We start from the raw sequence: 17913 nt of genomic DNA, 5'->3' as shown, positions 1-17913 counted from the left end.
AAAAAAAAAAAAAAAAAAAAAAAAAAAACAAAAATATAATACAATCATAGCCACGAAGTGCTACAGGCTATTTTAATCTATCTCTTTTTGACAAGTATTTCTATTACTAATCTAGTTAATTATGTAATTTTCCAATTATAATATTTTAAAATAATTTAAAACTTTTTTATATTTAATAAGTTTGTTTTGACATAGGTTTATTTATAGACATATTATTATTAATATGTCTATGACAAAACAATTATGATAAATTTTTTATTAAATAAAGTCTGATATTAAATTTCATTTAATGAAGTTTTGTTTTTTTATTAAAAAATCCAAAATAGTTATTTGAAAGTGAAATTATTAACAAGTTAGCATAAGTATAAATTATAAAATGAAACATTAATAATAAAATACTTTTCAGGCTAATTTGCCATTAATGGAAAGTTGTCTAAACGAAGCTACTATAGCTGAAAATAACAATGTTTCTATATTAGAAGTTGTGAAACTTTTTCTTTTATCAGAAAAGCCAACAATGGGTCTTGAACTTGGTTTAAGTTTTATTAGAGGTAAAATAAAAAATTGCTATTTTAATAAGTAAGTTTTATTCGACTTATAAATATTTTTGAATTAGCTGTTTACTGTTATTTTTAATTTATTCATCTTAATGTATTACACAGTATTGTTGAATTAAATTTTAATGATAAATTAACCATAATAATCTGAGAATTGGATTACTGAAATTTAGGAAATAACTAAATACTTCAAATTTTGCCTTTTTCATTCTTTTCTTGAGGGCACAAAGAAGGCTTTTTTCTATGCCCATTGGAGTTTGGACAGACCACATCGGGTCCAAATGTCAGATGGTGATGGAGAGGACCCATATTTAGGCAAGATCACCCATGAAAAATTCTTGGAGTTGCTTGCTTCAATTTAATCCCAGGTCTCCAGAGCAATAAGCTGACCTTAACTGCCTTGGCATCTGATCATCACTATTTTCTAATTTACAAGTCAAATCTTTTGTTTGTCATATGATTTAATAGAATCATTAATGTAGAAAAGCATAAAATTTGTAAACAGGTATTTGAAAATTAATAATTATCATTAATTGAATTGGAAACTATAATCAGAAAATTAAAATCATCTAAGGCTCCTGGTCTTGATAACATAAGGAACAAAATGATAAAATACTTTTCTTTTCTACAGATACTATTAGATATATTGTATGTTTAATTCCTTTTGGTCTAATCGCTCTTTTCCTTTATCTTGGAAAGAAATTGCTTTAAGGATGATTTATAAGAAGGGAAGTAGGCAGATGTCAACTAATTATAGACCAATTGCTTTTGTGAGATCAAGCACTTGATTTTGCTATATTTTACAAAAATGTTAAGCCTAATTCTCCATTGCAATTGTTTAAAAACATTGCAATGAAAAAAGGATTGAATGGCGTCTTTCTCATCAACAACTGCTTTCTTAGCAGTTGTTGATGAGAAAAACGACATTTACAGTTAAAGGGATGAGAACATAAACAGGATGAATTTAGCATTGCACGAACCAAAGATTACATTCTACGTTCCGTTTCGACACCTTTTCTTTGTCTCTCTGGATCACCTCTGACCCAACACCTGCAAATCATCTTTTGTCTTTGACAGCATTTGATCACATGATCATTTTCCCAGACCCAAACCAAATATAAGGTGAACTCACTCCCATTTCAGCATGATTCAGCACGAGTCTGCAGAACAAAAAGGAACCTCTTTTTGTTCTGCAGACTCTTCTCAATGTTCCCCAAAATCGGCTCACTCTCCGAAACCCACTCAAATCCCTAAATCACCCAAGGGAAAGAGATAGGATGTTTCACAACTTTTTGTAAACTCTCTCTCGGATTCAGCAAACTGTTATTGGTAATGAGGGCAGTTCAAATACTCTTTTGATCCAGTTTATGCCAGTTATTATCTGTATATGCATCTGAAATCGTATAACCTTTTGTCAGTTTTTAATCTATTAAAATTTAAATTTTTCTTGTTAATGGTGTCTATTACTTGGTATTGCCTACTCTTTACTGATGTCCTCTCTCACCCTCCCACTCGACCTAACAAGCTGATCCTGAAATGCGGGAAACACGCCAAGAAGAAACATGCCATCCAATGACTCTGTGGGTAGATCTCGCCAATCTGTTGCTGATTAAGCAGTATATAGGGATTCATTCACCCTATAAGCTCCTGGTTCCTCACAAGTTGGTTTGCAGGATGGGGTTTGATCAATAAGGCAAAAGAGGCTATATTCAAGTAAACGGTAGATTCAAGTTGGGTTAAATTTTAAGTAGAAATAATGGAGGACGATCCCCATCCTCGTGCAACTTTGGCAGGCAACCCAATTAATTACCTTGGGAGGTCTCGGCAGTATGATACCTTTATTGCCAGTATTCTTGGGATGCAGCAGGCCCAAGGATTATGGACTTCTTCAAATCCCTAGCGGATGTCAGAAAGGTAGCAGCATGGTCCGAGGCTCAAATGCTAGCAGTAGCAAAATTAATTAAAACCAGAATAGCTCATGAATTCGTTCAAAAGGATACACAAATTAAGGAGATTGAAGATTATGATGTATTTAAGAGAATACTGATTGGATGTTTTGAATGGGAACCATTTTCATTTCGTTTAAATAAATTTTACGTGTGCGTATAATGGAAGGATGAGGATGTACAGACATATGCCGTCCAACTCCAAACCTTAGCAATGAAGATCAAGATTAAGCCAGAAGCAAGTGCGGGCAGTCATACAGGGCGGAGAATTAGACGAGAGACTAAAGGTTCAATTTTTGAACAGGATAAATCTAAAGATTCGTCAAAGGGTAATGTCGCAAGAGCCAGCAACTTTCGATGATGCTCTGAAGGCGGCAATAAGCAAGGAGACAATCGAAGATCTCACTACCCCTCTTGGATCATGCAAACAGTTAAGGAGGGGGAGATGTTGACAGATTCCTCCTCAAAGGAAAACTGGGAGAAGCTAATGTCAGTGATTGATGACCTACAAGTTAAGATGGATGGCTTGTCAAGAAGACTGTTTCCGAATAACACGAGAGGCCAAATTTTTGGACATAGTAGGCAAGATGTAATATACAAATCTAAACTGCAGGCGAAGCAAATATCACCTGGCTGTTCCTAACCATCGAACAGACTAGCCAGTCAGTTTGGTCAACCAGAACCAGAACTCCTCCCCCCGGAGAGATACTAATAAGCATGATTGCCCAACACACTCAAGAAATAACTCCACCATGAAAACAGGAAGTGGGAAATGACCAAAATAGGGTCCGATTCTGACCCTGACCCATGGAAGAAAATCGGAACAAATGCAGAGGTAATGTTATAAGTGTCAAAGGATGACGACCCTAATATACTTTTCGCTGAAACTATGTTCCCGTATCCAACGATTAAGAGGAGACAAGGCCTGTTCATGTGTCAGATTCGACAAACATACAAGACTTCTCAGGTACAGAAGCAAAGACCTTTACCTGTAAATACTGCCAAATATACAACCTCGCACAGTGAAGATACATTTGCTTGTTATATAGGAGGAAGTCCAGCAACAATACAAATAGATACTGGAGCCAAGGTATCCCTTTTATCAAGAACCTTCGCTGATACAATGAAAGAGAAAGTATCTATTGATTATGACAAGGAGACAGATCTAAGAAGTGCAACTGGTCACCTTATTCAGACATATGGTATCATGAGTTCTACTTTCCAGATTGGAGGCTTATGTTTTCCATTTGCATGTTGTCTCGTGGATATAGACGTCACCTATCCATGTGATGGTATAATTGGCAGGGATATGATAACAGAAAAGAGGTTTCTTATTAATTTGCAAGGAGGAGAAATGACAATACCCCCACACATTATAGTACCTTTACAAGTAGAAATGGAGGAAGTGATGTAGTTTTATTAGAAATATGTAGACTCCGACTGTTAATCAAAAGTATAGTGACCATTTCTATTATCCCTATCTTATGATTTCGTTTGACCCCTGAAATCTTTGCAATTTCCCTAGCACTTGTCTGTTAAATCCAAAGTCCATTAAATCAGTCTGTAAAATCAAGTGTCTACTATATTTGATTGTAAGTGATTATGACCAAGTTTATATCTGCAATGAGGACTTATACCAACTAGTAATCAATTATGCAATTTTACATTTTTTTATTTTTCACTGTCTGTCTATAAATTAAGAATTTTTTTTTCATTGTGTATTAATTTATTTATTTATTCAAAACTTTTTCTTATTTAAAAACATGTAACAAAAAAATTGTGGAGTTTTGGGGATCTGGAATGGATTAATCTAATCTACATTATTCCTTATAGGAAAAGTTTGTTCAGTATCTGAACAGATTGTCACTCNTATGCAGGAATTTTCAAATAAATTATTATATATATATATATATATTTTAATTATAAAAACTTATTGTACAGTATGAATTTGTAATTTATTAACTTTCTTTTTACGTAGAAAAGCTTTCAGTAGCACATTGGAAATTAAATGAAGTATGGGATATGTTACAATTACTTGCAGCAACTAGAATGCATGTTCTTCATGATTCTATTAATGAAATGTAAGTTAGAGTAAATGTAATGACAGAAATTTTGAGTTTAAAATAATTTTTGCAGTAATAAATACTATAGATGAATGATTACTTATTTACCATTTATTTAAATAGAATATTAAGTTTAGTTACACTAATAAGTTATTCACAACAAAAAACTTTTCCAGAGATCACATCTTTATTATCATAGCACTTTCTCTTCCTACAAAGCATCTTCAGGGACATTTTTAACAAAACATGTAATTTTTTTTTATTTTGACTTTTAAATTAATCACACCTTTAATATTGTCTGAAAATAACAAGATATCTTCTAGATATGTGATTAATTAAAATATTTAATATAGCATAATTATTTCATTATATTATATTTAATAAACAGATATGTGAAGTGTTAACTTTTACTCAAAAGATGAGATGTGTTAAGGGAATATATTGATATTTTCTGATAGCTATTCTTAAAGGTGTAATTTTTTACAAGTGTGTGAATATTTTTATTTGACTGTTAATATTCTTGAAAATAGGCTGTAAAAACACATAAGGGCTAAGATAATAGATATGGGCATCAGAAAAGCGGTTTTTGGGGTGAACAAGTTGAGGTTGCCGAACCGTAAGTATCGACAGGATGTCCGAGTGATGTTGAACATGAGTGGAAGCATTGGACACAGAGACAAGTTTCTCCAATTACAAACAGTTACCCAGTTTATAGTAAAAGTATCTTACAACAATAATACACTTTTAATGGTTGGCGGAGGCCAAATCTTCTAGGTCCCTTTTTCTGGAGGACGAAAGTCCAAAGAGGAAAGTTCTCTAATGTTTTCCCAGAAGTTGACACCCTGGGGCATAGCTAGGACGTTTGAAGAGGATACTTAGTCTGCAATGAAAATAATTCTTTAAAGGCAGGAGTAGCACATTCAAAAGCACGAGAGAGCAGCTCTCCATATCCGCAAAAATCAAATTTTTATAACTTTTTGTTTTGAGTCCCAGATTGAACATTCCAATAGGTCGATTCTGACTCACCTCCGCTTTCCAATTAGTCCCCACTCTCATTTGAATTGTCAGTCGATGTTGACTCATCCCACGATCTGGGTTCTAGTCTTGTGACATTTCATATCTCCATCGAAGATGTTTGATTTTAGGACTTACATTATTCTTTTGTCTTAATTTGAGAAGTACATTTTTCTAAGAATTCTAAGGAGGAGTCATATCTAAGAATTTTCTTCAAACGTGTCCTTTTATGGACATAAAATTTTCTATTTTCCTCTTTCCTTTTGTTTGTCATTTTTCACAAAATACAATTATTATTATTTTTCCTTTTATACAAGAAAACAAAATTTAATTTTTCTGATGTGTGATCCTGGCCACTTTTGGAGCCTCTCATAAGTTTATATGGGAATCGTTTGTTAAACTAATAAAAGCTGCTTAAACTTTTAAAAAAGACTTCTAAAACAATATTTTAAAGCAAAGTTTACAATACAAATATCATCATTATTATTATAAATAATTATTTTAATGACTAGTTGATAAGAAGAAAATAATAACTGAAGACAGTTCTTGTTCTTTTATTATTCAATATTCATCAAACAAAACATGATAAAATAAACAGAAAACTTACACATACAAATTCAGTTTTTCATATCTCTATCTATGTCATCATTCAATTTTATAACTTCATAATAAATTACCAAACGATCGCCTAAATATCGGGCTATAATTAAATGATTAGAATAAAGTAATTTGACATTAGAGGAAGGCGTTAGGCACCATCTCTTGAAGTAAATTAATAATTAAAATTAAATAATTATTAGAGAAATTTTAGAACCTTCCAGAAGGTTCTAAAATTTATTTATCTCTAGTAACAATTGTTTTAATAAAAGTGTGGTTAATGATCCATCATTAAAAGAAAATTGATAGAATAGCATTATCCTGATTCTGCATGGCCCAAGAAAGCAAAAATGACACAATTTCAAAAGATTAGGGCCACAAGTTCTTGGGATTCTGAAGGAATCCTTCTGATTGATTTCAAAGAACACAATACCACTGTCACTGGAGAATATTGTGCTTCTTATGTGAATTAATTGAGGAATATCATTAAAGAAATTTGACATGGAAAGCTGTCTTACTGTTTGTTGTTACATGATAATACCTGATGACCACATCAATTCTTGCAAAGGCTGTTATTCAAAAATTTGCAGTCAAGAAATTAAATCACTCACCTTACATTACAGCACTGAACTGAAGCAATCATTATTTGCTTTCAAAATTGCAATCAAATTTGCAGAGAAAAAATTCAAGAAGAAAGAATGACACAGTTTAAAGAGAAAGATTTGGTCTATTTTTATATAGGTTTAGAACTGTCAATAAAGTGCTGTAAAGAATGTATTGACATATAAAGAATCAAAAAGTAAATTGTTTTTTAGTTTAATTTTTTTATCCAGTATATTAGGGTCAGGCTGGAAACTTTTTGGACCTCAATACATATGTACAGTACTGTAATACTTTTTAGTTTCAATAATCAGTACATAAAAAGATAGATACTGTAAAGACTGACTATAGTTTAACTCTTTTTATATACAAATGAAAAACAAATCAGTGCTTATACAATAAAACTTTATATCTGAAAAATGTTTATTTATTAAAAATCCTCATTCTTCAAGAAACCATAGAAAATAACAATAAATTATTGATTTTGTATGTGCATATTTTAAAAAATTTTTATATCTCATAAAATATCTAGTGTGTATAAGAAATAAAATTCTTTCTGAAAGTACATGCTCATTTAGAGTAGAATATCACAACAAATGTATTTGATGTATTTTAATGCCTACCTATTTTTTTTACTCTAAAAATTAGTTAAATGAAAATCATATGGCAATAAGTAGAATTATCATCATTGTATTAAATATGATAACATAAATTGAATTTTATTTTAAATCTTAAGTAATAAAAGTTTCTATAAATTTTAGAAATTTTGTACATTAATTACAGAATTTATTTAATTGTAAATCATTGGAAATAATAGTTTTTCTTCTATTTCTAGACATTGCTCTGAATTACTATTATATTCATCATACATTGGTGGCATTATGGCAATGTGTCATGGATATTATCCAATTGTTGGATCTCTTATATCAGATGCAATGTAAGTACATGCAATTCTTATTTACTGTATAACTTGAAAAACTTTTCAGCAAATACATAACACTATGCATCTTTAAATAAATAGCAAAATAATTTTTTCAGAGAATTATTGGACAAAGTTCAGTTATCCAATTTACCACTCGATAAAGAGCTTTTAGTTTCAGAATTGGCAGTATGGAAGTTACACAGATCTGAATTCAAAAAGTATGAATTTTAAAACTATCTAGATTATTATATGTAAAAATAATTTATAGTTATAATTTTTCAAACCAATTAAGCTAAATTACAAATTAACAATAACTTCATAATACGAATAATAATAATTTGAATATCGCAATGTCTTTCTATGACAGTTTGAATTTTTTATAAATGCTTGGAAATTTAGGATCTTTACAGGATAGCACCCAAAAAAGTAGCCCCTTCATAGCTTAGCAGAAACAGAGAATAATACAGTAAAAAACACAGAAGTTAACTGCTGGTATCACCATCATAGATGGTGTTGAAAGTGACACCTGCCACATTTATACATAGCTGCATACATCAAATCATGTTTACGAACACCTGGCATAACAATGGCATCAATTGTATGGCTGATGATGTCTCTCAGTTCCTGTATTGCATATGTTATCTTGCACAATACAGGATGCCGATATTCACTCGATGCAGTTTGCTCACTCCATGCAATGCACTAGCACCAGAGATTCAAATTAGACCAAGGCTACTTTTTTCTGTGTTGTCTTGTAGCATCTTTGAAGATAAACTTTAGACTAATTTTTTAATAAAGACTTTGAACTGTGTTTCTGTTTCAAGAAATTGTTAATAATATTCTATATGTTCAAAAATTATAGAAAAAGTAGTTATTAATTTGGTTACTTCTTATTGTCATTATATTATTCTGCTAAAAAATTTTTGGCAGACTTAATTAATATCAAAACTAAGTTAATGAACTAGCTGAAAATTGTAAATAATAATAATATTATTATTAATTTATAACTGATTAAACATGAAAAAGAAATATTCAAGAATTTAATTTCTTAATACAGTGGTACTTCGATACTCAAGCTGATCCCAACTTGAACAATTCAGTATTCAAATGCATATTCAGGGGAGGAATCACTTTCAGTAGTCAACTATTTGCTTGGCACTCATCTAAAAAAACATAAAATAAAAGTATTTCTTATTAATTGAAAACATTTTAGCAGGTTAACTTTAGTTACTCATTTTTGTCATAGATATTTTTTATGGATGACAAAATTAATTTAAAAATAAACTGAAGCCCTAGAGTTGGTTTATCTTCATCAGACAAACTTAGTTTGTTTTTTCACATGGTGATTGGGTTTTGCATGCATTATGTTTTGCAACTATTCCAAGTTGATGAAATGTTTTGTTTCAATAATACATGTTTGTGACACATTAAGATCACAAGTTATTTGTCAATTTTTAACAATTTTTCTTAGTTGACAGCTTTTGAGTGCCCCATACATTGTATATCCTTTATTTCAAAATTTCCTGAAAAGAATTTTTAAAACTACATTTGACATGTTTGAAGTTTAGATGCATCTTCCCCATACACATTACAAACTTTTTTTACTGTTTGTAATGTGTTATGCTTTTGAGTTTCAGAAAGAATATAATATACCTGACATGCATTTCTGGAGACTTTGAGTAAATCAAGTCAATATGTGAAGTAAAAATTTTTTTAACTTTTTACTTTCAGTCCTTTAGCTGATGTTGCTAAAGGACTGAAAGCAGTTATGAAACAAACATCACAAACAATTGAAGAGGTTGAGAAATTGTTGTTGATTTGGATCAATGAAAAACAGTTAGTATCAGAAACACTATCACCAACTATTATTTGAACAAAGGTAAAAAAACGACTGCATTCTGATCTCTTGAAAAAAGGCAATATAGACAGTGAAGTGTTTAAAGCCAGTCATGGATTGTTTGAGAAATTTAAGTGGAGAAATGGTATAGTGTGTTGAGGCATGGGGAGGCTGACAGTTCTGACAAAGATGCTGCTAAGAAATATGTCAGTGAGTTTAGGGAAATAAGAAATGCATCAAGATCTGGTTTATCTTTCCACATATGTAGTATATAATAAAATCTAGTTGGAATAGTCCAGAAGCACTATATTCTCAAGTTTTCTTATAACCATCTCATATAAAATCCCAGATAGAGGACTGCCAATGGGTACATTCCTAGTCTGCATGTATTTTGGACTCTGCCAAACACCTTAAATCTATTCTAGAATTGGCACATCTCATATGACATACATTTTTCAGATTTGATGATACCTGTAGGATACCTATTGTGGAAGATATTGTCTCTCTCAGCAAGTCCATGGATTTGGAGACAGTTACGATGATGTAGAGGAGGACAAAACAGCTCATCAAGGAAGAACTGCAGGACCTTCAAAAGGAGCAGCAACAAATGCTAGATGAAATATCTTAGAGAAGAGAAGGAGGATGTCTTTACTGTTCTTATAAAACAAATTGTGCAAAATGGAGGGAACTGCAAATTTTTCTTTAAAAAAAAATCACCCAGACAAAACTGTGTTATAACTAACTGAATGACAATGCTATGTCTCACTTCAGAAACATACTGGGCCTCTGTCTCACTAAAAACCTATCTAATGAAATTTGCTTTTGCATGTGTTTTAGTAAGTCTCAGGAAGAAATCACAAGAAGATTGAACCTTTCTAATAAGCCATCAACTTTCTAAATTTAAAGTGCAGATTTATTCTTGCTTTACTTGTATTTCATCTATTTATTATGTTCAGGCTTTTTTTATGATTTTTATAGTTTTTTTAAGGTTTTCTATATGTGTTGAATGCTACACTTATAAACTTCTTGTTAAAATACTTTTATTGTGTATTTTTGGGGATCTGGAATGGATTAATCTAATCTACATTATTCCTTATAGGAAAAGTTTGTTCAGTATCTGAACAGATTGGCACTCAAACAGCCTTCTGGATGAATTAAGTTTGAGTACTGAGGTACCACTATACTTTAAAAAATAATTAATGAAGTGTATTACTTTATGTTTTACAGATTTGAATTTAAAACAAATTTTCTTAAATTTTTATTTAGTTATTGTCCTGAAAAACCAGATGTATATAATAATCTAATGTGCAGGATAAACGAAAAAAAAATTTTGGATGTTGGCGTAACTAAGGTAACAGGCTCTCATCTACCTCGTCATTCAGACCAGCACAAGTGTTATCTCACAAAACAGCCACTTCAGGTATGTTATATTTGATGTTAGAGTTCTAATCTATTCATTAGAAAAATTGGAAATATCAGGAAATTTTGACTTTGGCACTGATAATGCAACAGCTGATTTAAAGCAGAAGTTGCTAAATTGCTTTTTAACAAAGTTATTTTTAGTGCCTTTACCCAGAATCATACAAATTTGAATCAGATTTTACATCATGCTTCAACTGCATCAAGCATGTATTTTATATGAAAATGATTTCATATCATAAAAGTAGTTCAAATATTAATAATCTCTGATACTTGAACTGAATTTGTATATAAATGAGCAAAAATTATTGTAACATCTTCAAAATTACAGGCTTCAATTTTTAATCATATTTTAAATTAAATAAATTGAGAAGATATACTGTATTTACTCGAATATAAGATGAGCTCACATATAGGACAAGGTGTGATTTTAAAGATAAATTAAATTTATTAATACAATTCTAATTTTTCATTTTATTTCGTTTAATAATAAATAAAATATCAAATGAACGTAAATGCACACATTGTCCTGCAAAAATTATTGGCATTTTAAACTTCAAGGAAAAATCTTGTAAAATTGACAACATAATTTGTTCATGTAAAGCTGGACAATCAGGAATCTTTTTTTGCCAATTCTTAACAGTCAAATTCACTCTTTATTGATTACATTTATGAGTTTCTTTGCATTTCCAAATAATCATGTTTTTATGTGGAAATGAATTAAAACTTGTGTAATTGTGTAATCTTGTGTAATTTTGGAATTCAATTCAAAAGCTTTGCTTTTCTTATTGCTATTCATCTTTATTCCTGACAATACACTAGAACGATTCAAATGACCCAAAGAAAATACTTTGTTTTTAAGCACCAGAAAATGAGAATCCGGTAAAATATACAAATACATAGTTTACTAAAATTATACAAAAACGAAAAAAATCTTCGCTTGCATGTATAGGATGACCTAGGTTTTAAAGCAGTGAAAACTGGATGAAAACCATATGTTATATGCGAGTAAATACAGTATTTTTAATCTCAAATTAGTAGTGTCTTGCCCCTGTACATCATACTTTTTCTGATAACAATCAAGTCATGCCAGTCATCTATGAAATTCAATATTTGAAAAATTTTTGAATTCAAATCATGTGACTTCCAGTCTAGACCAGAAGTTCTTATATATTTAATCAGGGCCTCCTGCCCCTAAGCTTTCCATATCTGTTTTTGACTTTTATCTATCTAACACCACTCTCGAGATTAAGGAAGAACAGACAAATGTATAATTGGGATATATGAATTTCCACTGTCATCCATCAGTTTAAGACATCAGTCACCAACTGATGTGAACTATCCTATCAGTGGACCATAGACCAAGAAAATTTTAGTGGTCCATAGAGAAATTTGGACATTCATAATACTTTGCATAATCTTGAGTTTATCAAAGAAATGCAAAATTTTGGTTGCTTTTTCTCACTTTTTTGGTTTTAGATGATTCACATAAGGATGTTGTCAATAAATCAATATATAATGTGAGTGCAATTGTCATGCTTCATGGAAAAGAGCCAAGAATCCATAAACTTATAACAAGAAGTTTGTTGCTGTTTGTTTGATATATTTGTCAACTTGGACATAAATTATTAATAGGACTGTTAAACTGGTGTTAAGTATTAATGCAAAATTGAATAAAAGTTTTTTAAAGAAAACAGAATTTCTTTATTGAGCCTCCTGTTTTCTTTAAAAAACTTTTACTCAATTTTGCATTAATACTTAACACCAGTTTAACAATCTTATTAATAATTTATGTCCAAGTTGACAAATATAACAAGAATTAAAATAAGGACAATAAAGCAATAATAATTAACAACAAACTTCACTTGTTTAATTATATTAAAGTAAAATAAAGTATCTATAGAATAATGATCACAAACATTCCATTTTTCTTTATCATTTAAAAAATTCATGACAGTGGTCCATGAGGTCAGAAAGATGGGTGACCACTGATTCACAAGTAAACATTGATTTCAGACATCTTTCTAAAGTTATCAATTTTTAGTTTGGTGTTTAAACAATAAAGTTTGAACTTGCAGTTCTAATTAATATTGAAAAGAACAACATCTAAAAAAAATCTGGAATTCTGAAGATTTTTCTGTTTTCAGATTGTGATTTAATCTTGCTAAGTTTTAAACAGGGTAGCTCTTCAATCTTGTACATCAAAATAATTTTGATTTTCAAATACTTTTAGTAAAAATTAGTATTTCATGCATCCATGTAATAAAGCTTTTGCCTTTTTAATTATAAATAGCAAATTTTGAAATATCCTGTGTCTGTTTTGGGAAATAATAGAAACATTTTAGAAAAAACACTTTTCGGACATGAATATATACATTAATGTCTCAAATATACTTTTGTTATTATATTTGTTAACAGTATAAATAACATATACACACATATATAGATCTAATTCAATGATTAATTTCTACATAGTCACTATCAATATCTGTACAGAGCCTAAACTAATCAGATGTGTTAAGCTATTCAAAAGATAACAATTGTAGGGTTTATTAAGTCTGAGTTACTGCAGTAACACAATTGTGTTACTGCAGCTACTCAGACTTAATGAATCCCAAACCAGAAAATCCAAGGGTGTTAAATCAGGTGATTATGCTGTCCAAGGCAAATCCAACAACTGGGAAATAATGTCATATAATGGCATGGAATATCATCCTGAATAAGTTGAGGTTTGAGCATATGAAAAAACACTGTTCTTGTAATTGTAGCCTCTGAAAAATAAAGATCCATAAACCTTTGATTTAGGTAAAAATCATTATGCTAGTATACGAAATTTTTTAAAACTATGTATAATTCAACAAAATCGATATCCTTAGTCACTTTTTGAAACACCATGTATAGACACAAACAATTGTTTTCTAACACAGTAGATTTTTATTATTAGCGAGGTTGAGGCCAAAGTTTTAAACATGAAAACGTGTACGTCAGATGTTCAGCGCCGCCATCCTGTAAACCTAGAAGTTTAACAATGGTGTTTGGATAGTCAGTAGAATCATGCCTGACATTTCAAACACCATTGTCAAACTTCTAGTCTTACAGGAAAGCGGTGCTGAACGTCCGATGTACACATTTTCACGTTTAAAACTTCAGCCTCAATCTCGCTATTATATCACATGTCAGGAGACAAACCAAATGAGTGGTTATATCATACCATAAGATATATCAATAGATAAAAATAAATCTATTCACCTGGTTTTATTATTGACCTTGAAATTATCATTCCATGCCAATTTGAAAGTTTTATTTCGTAGAGACAAAAAATATAATATTTCTTTCCCAATAGAAATTCAATGGTAACAGACTTTTTTAAATTATTGGCTGAAATGCTTTTATATTGGAAGACAAAAATAGTGTGATATATTCAAATCAGTGATGTAACCACGGACTACTGCATTTTAAATAGTCAATAACAATCTCTTTCTGTGCTAATTCTATGCAATAGTTTTCTATTAATAATCTTTCTTGATTCCATTTTATTCAAATGGAAATTTTTGCCTTCTGCAGTTACTACGAGAATTTATTTGATATATTTATTCTCTTCTCTTTGTGCCATATATTCTTACATTGTTTTCCCTCTATAACTTTCATGATGATATAAAATTTTTTCTGTAAGTCGGAAAAATAATATAGTACTTTACAACTTTATACTACTCGGTTCTTTAACCTAACGGTCCAGGGTTCGAGTCCCTGTTCGGGCGCCAGATGTAAAGTACTATATTATTTTTCCGACTTTTCCAACGATTATCAATACTACTGTGTGCCGGAAATAGCCGTTCCCTAACGGGTACTTTACGCGGATTCGCGTTAGTGTGCCAGGCCTGGACTTTAAGCGTGCACCGAATTAAATAATGACAAAGTTTGTCAATAACAAAATCAAATATTTAATTAAACTTCTAGTAATAAACTATATACAGTATTTAGTAAAAATCAAACAATAATTTATTCAATGAAATTCAACAAGAATCAATCCGACAAACTCAAATCAATCTATTTCTAACTTAATTCTATTCCCCTTTGGAATTCGACAAAATCAAAGAATTAACTTATAAACAATAATTCTTATAAATTAAAGATCCTAATCGTCACCTCAATATACTAGGAACCTATTTCCTCAAACTCTCAAGACTTTCTATAATCGTCGATCCACAAATCGAATAACTTCAAAATCCTATCGGACACCTCTCTCGTTCACTGCTACGAAGCTCACCAAAGCTCGTTGCTATCAGGAATTCACCTCGTTCGTTTTCACTTGAGTTAGAGGCTTTATAGTGTGAGGTGACGTCACAATTCTGAATGAGCTCACTCTCCTCATTTACATACTTATCTGTAACATTAAATTTTTCTTGTTTATCTGGCAGATTATTTTCCGACAATACTTCGCTAACCTTTTACATTATTCTTTTTAACAATTATCGGGATGCTTTATTCTTTTAAGGTTTAGCGATTCCTAACTGGGTTGTGGGGTCTTCCCCCCCCTTTTTCTCGGTGCGGACTTACTTTTTTCCGCTCGGGAAGCGCAAGTGTGCGCGAGTTTTTCTACGGCGCTTTTCTTTCGTCGGTGAGTTGGTTTCTCTTCTATTTTTAAGTTACTAAGGTGAATGGTGAGGAAACCTTCGTCCTAACAAAACATAAGCCCCAAAAAAAATAGAATAATAAGCAAAATAAAAGTAAATAAAAATAACATTCGGACTTGGTTCCTTACAGGGAGGCCAGTTCCCCATAAAAGTCCTCCCGGAAGGCATTATTTCCCGCGCGCACGTATAGGCTGTTCGTTCAGACGACGTTCTCGTAATCGCTACGATTGTTGTGTACGAAAGGAAAAGAAGTGTACGATAAGTGTACGAAAGGAAAGATGTATCCAAATAACATACCAGTTTCGGCAATAATTAAAAACAGAAACACGAAGTCACTAAAAAAGAAGTCGAGAGGATTATAGAAAAGCGAAAGAATTAGAGGAAGCAAGGAAAGCTGGTACTACTCCAGCTGCTGTCGATGAAGAAGGAAGAGGATGTCTCTTCCTTCATCGACAGCAGCTGGAGTAGTACCAGCTTTCCTTGCTTCCTCTAATTCTTTCGCTTTTCTATAATCCTCATATTCCACAATATATAGCAACTGATCCTTGGTACTTTGGTTCTTCCTGTCCCACTCTGAAACATCAGCGACTTCAGCCAGAAAGACAACAAAGTTATACCAAGATCAAAGAACATTTTGTTAGAGGACTAAAGGCTAAAAGGCAATTAAAAGAGGAAAAATTAAAACAAGATCTTTTATCTGGTGGAGTTAGCACTATAAAAAAAACATATTTGAGAAACTTAGATCCAAATTCTGCATACTATGATCCAAGAACAAGAGCCATGAGAGAATCCATATCAAGGAAGAAAAAAAAAATCCAGAAGAGTTACAGTATGCTGGAGATAATTTTGTTAGATTTACCGGAGATACGGAAAAACATTCTCGAATGCAGGTGTTTGCTTGGCAAGCATATGAAAAAGGCGTGGACGTCCACCTCCAGTCTGAACCTACAAGAGCTGAACTTCTGTATAAGGAGTTCGAAGTTAAAAAACAGGAATCTAAATGTAGAATAAAAGAAAATATTCTTGACAAATATGGTGGAGGTGAACATTTGCAAGTCCCTCCAAAGGAACTCATCTTTGGGCAATCGGAGGATTATGTAGAATATTCTCGGCATGGTGTCATTTTGAAAGGAACTGAGAAACCGGTAGTTCGATCTAAATATGAAGAAGATGTTTTTATCAATAATCATACATCTGTCTGGGGTTCGTATTGGTGTGACGGTCTTTGGGGATATAAATGTTGTCATTTGTTCATCAAGAATTCTTACTGCACTGGAAATAGTGGAAAAGAAGCTGCTGAACAGGCCTTGCGTGTTGCCACTGGACGATGACTTAAGTTGTTAAATCGCATTCTGTATGTGACTAGTTTGCAGATTTTTAAGAGAAATACGGCACGAGTTCGTTCACAGGTACAAGGAAGAAGAAAGGAAAAAAAAGACTTATGCTATTGTTAATGTGTAAAATACCGAGTACGTTTCTGCTCGTAGTAACGTATTTAAAACACGTTTGATATGTTAATCTTTTGGGAAATTGTGGAAATTGTTTGGTGGATAGACAGCAGATGTTCTTGCTATGTATTTATCCAAGGTTAGTTTACCATGGATGAATTTTAAACGTGAGAATCTTTTGCTGCACGGTATTCACTATTCGAATGAAAGGTATCGATAATCGTTGGAAAAGTCGGAAAAATAATATAGTACTTTACAACTGGCGCCCGAACAAGGACTCATTCTTCTCCTCCAGCTCCTGTGTCTCGCGCTGCTTCTGTTTCAGCCGCCCACACTCGGCCTCAAGAGATGCAGTTTCTGCCCATTTTCTGAAGTAAATCAACCATAACAAGAAGATACTGATTACCTTTGTTGGACCTAGGATAGGGTCCCATAATATCTACGCCTACCTTTTCCCCTGGTTCCGTTACCTCGGGGACTTGCATTAGTCCGACCGTTTTATTCAATGAAATTCAACAAGAATCAAACCGACAAACTCAAATCAATCTATTTCTAACTTAATTCTATTCCCCTTTGGAATTCGACAAAATCAAAGAATTAACTTATAAACAATAATTCCTATAATTTAAAGATCCTAATCGTCACCTCAATATACTACGAACCTATTTCCTCAAACTCTCAAGCCTTTCTATAATCGTCGATCCACAAATCGAATAACTTCAAAATCGCCTTGGAACTATTTGATCCAATCGGACACCTCTCTCGATCACTGCTACGAAGCTCACCAAAGCTCGTTGCTATCAGGAATTCACCTCGTTCGTTTTCACTTGAGTTAGAGGCTTTATAGTGTGAGGTGACGTCACAATTCTGAATGAG

The 17913-nt window shown here is 31.9% G+C and overlaps 1 protein-coding gene and 1 pseudogene across 1 annotated transcript in view; both read left to right on the top strand.

The window, feature by feature from the left end:
• LOC111633499 (WD repeat-containing protein 17-like) overlaps window positions 1-17913 on the top strand; it is a 115569-nt gene that overhangs the window by 94519 nt on the left and 3137 nt on the right. Inside the window, exons 22-26 of the mRNA XM_023378077.1 lie at window positions 407-551; window positions 4482-4584; window positions 7613-7714; window positions 7816-7917; window positions 10803-10956. Coding sequence (XP_023233845.1) covers window positions 407-551; window positions 4482-4584; window positions 7613-7714; window positions 7816-7917; window positions 10803-10956 — 606 coding nt within the window. The remainder of the gene's footprint in view (window positions 1-406; window positions 552-4481; window positions 4585-7612; window positions 7715-7815; window positions 7918-10802; window positions 10957-17913) is intronic.
• Window positions 15868-16900, top strand: LOC111633498 (annotated as a pseudogene).

The sequence above is a fragment of the Centruroides sculpturatus genome, unplaced genomic scaffold (assembly GCF_000671375.1).
Source record: "Centruroides sculpturatus isolate CEXI.00-Female unplaced genomic scaffold, Cexi_2.0 scaffold421, whole genome shotgun sequence".
NCBI classification, from domain to species: domain Eukaryota; kingdom Metazoa; phylum Arthropoda; class Arachnida; order Scorpiones; family Buthidae; genus Centruroides; species Centruroides sculpturatus.
This window is presented reverse-complemented; position numbering and strand designations above follow the sequence as displayed.